General features: G+C 48.8%; 1 protein-coding gene across 1 annotated transcript; it reads left to right on the top strand.

The window, feature by feature from the left end:
• Positions 1-503: 503 nt before the first annotated feature.
• Positions 504-1062, top strand: LOC119298299 (zinc finger protein ZAT12-like). Its single transcript, XM_037575755.1, has one exon. It carries the CDS (start codon positions 534-536, stop codon positions 1020-1022), a length of 489 nt encoding a protein of 162 aa, XP_037431652.1. The 5' UTR covers positions 504-533; the 3' UTR covers positions 1023-1062.
• The last annotated feature ends 4019 nt before the right edge of the window (positions 1063-5081 follow it).

Below are 5081 nucleotides of genomic sequence, written 5' to 3'. Positions count from 1 at the left end.
ATATGAGGCCCTGTTTGGTTCATAAGTCCTAGGACTTTTTTTAGTCCCAATTTATAAGTCCCAAGTCCCTAAAAAGTCCCTACATGTTTGGTTTTCGAGACTTATAAGTCCATATTACAACTATAAGTTTCTATAAGTCCCTCCTTGAGAGTCTTATCCCATAAGTCCCAAATGCCCACTTTAAGTCCCTATAAGTCCCTCCTGTTTGGTTTAGATGAGACTTATAGGGACTTATTTAAGTCTCTAGACCAATAAGTCCCTGAAAACAAACACCCTCTGAAGCTAGCAGTTTCGGACTGATTAGATATTGAGTAGTTTTTCCAGGCAAGTACGCAAACCATGTACTCACGCGGCAAGGTGTAATTCCAAGCATGCCAAGCACCCAAGCTACCGCGCCGTAAACCTATATATATAACTAGGCCGCCCCGCCGATCAACATTCCTTCTCGCGTCTTCTCTCACAGGACAGCAAGTTTAGCTGTGGGAGCCTAAGAAGGACGGGAAATCGAGGGATCAAAGTCCACAAACGACTCCATGGGAGCTGGGATGAAGCATGCGAGGGAGGAGGAGCCAACCGTGTCGCTAGCGCTGTCCCTCAGCACAGACTCGGCGTCTTCCGACTCGGGCGGCGGTGCGCTGGCCAAGCGCAGGAAGGGCGCCGTGGTGGCGACGTCGGGAGAGGGGGAGTTCGTGTGCAAGACATGCGGCCGGGCCTTCGCATCGTTCCACGCGCTGGGCGGGCACCGGACCAGCCATCTCCGCGGCGGCCACGGGCTGGAGCTCGGCGTCGGCGTCGCCAGGGCAATCAAGGAACGGAAGAAGCAGCGGCACGAATGCCACATCTGCGGGCTCGGGTTTGAGATGGGCCAGGCGCTGGGGGGACACATGAGGCGGCACCGCGAGGAGATGGCACTTAGCGGCGCAAACGACCGGAGGGTTGCGGTGCTGCCGGATCAGGAGGCGGGGCACCAGACCTCGGCCGCCGACGACCAGCCGCCGGTCTTGCTCGAGCTGTTTGTCTAGGCAGAGCTGGAAAGAAGGAAGATACATACGTTTTCTTTCCTTATATAATGCGTGCGTGAATAGACATGTAAATACTCATATAGGTTATTGGCCGATCTTGTAATTACTAATTCATAGCTAGTACTAGCTTGTTAGAGTTTCGGTTATTGGAATTTTGCTTGGTCTGCATCGTTCATTCATTGGTCACTCGAAACAAAGAATCGATCTCTAAGGGACCACGTTTTAAAAAAAAAGCTAAAGATAATAATTTTGTTCATTCGACCATCCCGCTCCTGCGAATGCAAACTCCCCGGCCGGCAGGGTGGTTAAGTTTTACTATGGATTTTAGATCGATCGAGAGAGCGGCGAGCTATATCAGCTGCTGCTTCCTAGACTCCTAGTACATGTCGTACGTAATGGCCACGGCATTGACTGATTACGTACCTGCATATGGCCGTATCGTGTTGGTGTGGACGCGTACGTACATGTATACATTAGTGGGCATGCATGTTTCGCATGCAGCTGGCCAAATGGAAGTAAGCAAGCGAACCAACCCATGGTTGAATGGTTAGAGACAATGATATCTCCAGCCCACTAGGGTTCAAGTCCTGATGCTCGCATTATTTTTGGATTTATTTCAGGATTTCCGGTGATGCGCTTTCAGTGAAAGGAGACGTTTCCGTCGACGACTAGGCTCCTACGGCGATTTCGTAAATTTCAAGATGACATGTCGACTCAGTCTCTTGGAGATGCTCATAGGGATAGAGTATGTGTGTGTGCGTGTGTGCGTTCGCAGGGGTGAGTGTATGCAGGTATGTATGACCGTTTGCGTCTGTACTGATGTTAAATAATGGTGAGAATAAGCAAACATGACGAATGGTATACTGTGGCTGTACGTTAAGCATGGGCCAACTGATGGCAAGTTGCAGATTCCCTTGAAAACATCTCTGACTATCGGGAAAACATCTCTGTCGCCCTTGGCACCACAAGAAGTTTTTGAAGCTTCGAAACCTTGATGGCCGCAAGTACGGTGTTGAGGTTAGCATGGTAGAAGTTTGTCGATGAAAATCATACATGAAGGTTGCACAATTCTATTCTTGTACCACGGAATATCCAATGCATTTGATTTATCCAATCACGAAAACTCTTCTTTCTCTGAACCACCTTCTGAGCTCTTTAAAGTCGTTGCTCCTCCCTGCAATTGTGATATGATGAAACGTAAAGTAGTTAGATGGGGTCTTGCTTACCAAGGTAGGAGGAGACCCAAGTCAAAACACATCAAGAGAACATGCTATCTAGTTGTTACGAAAGAGAATTTGGGTATGGTAGGTTTCTTAGTCCCATCAAAGGTTTCCTCCTCTATTTCCAAATTAGTTACGAGTTGCATTTTATCACTCCTTAGCCACCAACTTATAACTGAACTTTATATAGTTCCCACTAGTTAATCGATAAGGATAAGCAAGATTAATCGACTTGAGCACCGCCGCCAACTCCTCCACCTTCTACTCCATATCCAAGGATTGCAGCTGCTGACGCGTGGTGTATGTGGGTGTGGGTTTTTCGAGGTAATCCGGCAAATTTGATACCATATGTTGCGTTCCTCTTCTCAATCTAGTACAACGTTCCGATACAAAGGAAGGATCTGGGGTAGATCAGAGGAATTGGGGTAGGGACGAGGAAGAACTAGGGTCAGAGGAGGAGAAGGGGAAAGTGATACATCCAATAGCTCATGGATACCAACTAAGGTTCAGAGGAGGAGAATGGGAAGGGGGAAAGCGATACATCCAATAGTTCATCGATACCCCCCACACGTTGGCCGCATGGCCCTATATTACATGTCCTGGGTCTCAAGGTCGAAGTGGAGATTGGGCCGTTTCTTCCTCTTGGGCTGGCCTGCTTCAGCTGCTTCACTGGTACTTGAGCCCGGCGTAGTACTTGTAGTCGTGACATACTATCATATGCATATGATGCTAACTTATGATATTGCCCACTAAGGACAGCCTCACAACGGACTAGCCAAATAGACAGGCAGATACAAAGCTCTATGTCCTATGTGGCGTGTGCATCGTGCATGTGCGGCGACGTACGTCGGTGATTACTTGCTCTCGCTCTCTGGGAAAGGGAACTTTTCCAAGTACACTAAATAGTACTCGCTTCGTCTTAAAATAAGTGTGTCAATTTTAATACAACTTTGTACAAACTTGAGACATTTATTTTGTAACGGCGGGAGTATGTACTTACACCACTCTGCTAACAAAAAGTGATTGAACGAAAGCAGCGCCATAGTCGGTTTCGTTATCTTGTGCCCACGCAACGCCGATCCATCACAAAAACCCAACCAGAATCTTCCTGGTGCTGCTTCCGCGAGGCTGACCGCTTCCTGGTCCACGTCAACGTAACCCTGCAAGAAACCGCGACGCTGTTGCACATACTACATGCAGACATCGTCAGGTGCACTGCACATTGCGAAAGCGACGTGCTAGGCAATTTCCTCTCAGTCCCATTGACGGACTGTGTGTTGGGCACAGTGATGCTTCGATGCACATGATACAATCGGAGGTGCAGTAGCTGTTCATCAAGATTTTCTTAGCCAACAAGACTTGTATTTGTCACATGGGCATCAATTCACATTTCACTGCCAGTAAGAGCATCTTCAACAGTGCGCTAAAAAAATTTTGCACCGCGGAAATAGCGTTTTACTGCACGTAGGTGGGTGGTTGCTTTACTAGGAGCTGCAAAATTTAGCGCGCCGCTATAGCGCTTCACCAGGCGCGGTAAAATCCAGCGCGGTCAGCCGGCGCTTGAAACTTTTTTGAAACAACACATAGAAAAAATATATGAAACAACACATAGATCAAATTTCATAGCATAGTTCCCCGAACCAAAAGCCAGTTCATACGATGCTAAATAAAAATAGATAAAACGATGCTAAAATAAATTACTCCTCGTCCTCCTCGGTGGCGTAGTCCGACGACGTAAACGCGTCGAGCCAGTTAGGATCTTCATCGTCCCATGTTAACGCTAGTCCCAACTCGATCTGGGCTTCCGCCTGTTCCTTCCGCGCACGCTTGTCCGCCCGAGCACGACTCGCTCTGCCCTCCTCTGTGCCTCCAGATCGGTCGCCTGCTTCACGCCCACGATGTCGGTCGCTTCCTCCTGCTCACCATGGTTGTAGGCGAAGCTTCTGGCACCGGCGGTCGAGCAGCGGTTGTCTGGCTTTGCCAGATCCCAGCGGCGGTCTGGGAAGATGAAGCGGCCGCCGGCGGCGCACCATGGATTCAGGCGGGATCTGGTGCCCCGATGCTCGCCGGAGCTGGAGCGGTGCTGCTCACCGTTGACCTGCGTCGCCTCCCTCTCCTTTGCCCGGTGGCAGTAGCACCCATGCCGTGTCATGAGGCGCATGAGACGTTGACCGGTGGCCCCTTCTTTTAGTTTAACGGCCAGGTCAACAGCGTCATGCTTTGTTTGCCAGGTCAACACTTACAGTGGGCATCATCCATCAGAAACTGTGCCAATATGCACTTACTGAGCGGTCAGTGTTTTCTGAAAACTGACACCACATGTTGACGTTTTTTGAAGAAGAAAAAAAAAACTAACAATGATGGTCTTCTTTTTTTGAGCATCAGTAACACAAGCGCTTATATACACGCGCATATACTCATCCCTATGAACGCACACACGCACACCCTACCCCTATGAGCACCTCCGAAAGATTGAGCCGGCACATCATCGTCGACGGGAACGTCTCCTCCCACTGAAAACGCATCGCCGGAAATCGTCTCCCTCCGAAAGATTTGAACCCTGGTGGGTTGGGGATACCACTGTCCACCTAACCATCTCAACCACAGGTTGATTCGCTACGGACGAGTCTTCACAATGCATGCATGTATGTATCTGAACTAGCAGTTTTGGACTGATTAGATATTGGGTATTTTTACAGGCAAGTTGTATGCAAACCATGTACTCACGCGGCAAGGTAATTACAAGCACTTGTTTTTAAGGGGCATACGGGTGATGAAGCATTTGGTTTACTTACTTAATATACTCCCTCCGTTCACTTTTATAAGTCGTTTCAGACAA

The sequence above is a fragment of the Triticum dicoccoides genome, chromosome 5A, assembly GCF_002162155.2.
Source record: "Triticum dicoccoides isolate Atlit2015 ecotype Zavitan chromosome 5A, WEW_v2.0, whole genome shotgun sequence".
Lineage (NCBI taxonomy): Eukaryota > Viridiplantae > Streptophyta > Magnoliopsida > Poales > Poaceae > Triticum > Triticum dicoccoides.
This window is presented reverse-complemented; position numbering and strand designations above follow the sequence as displayed.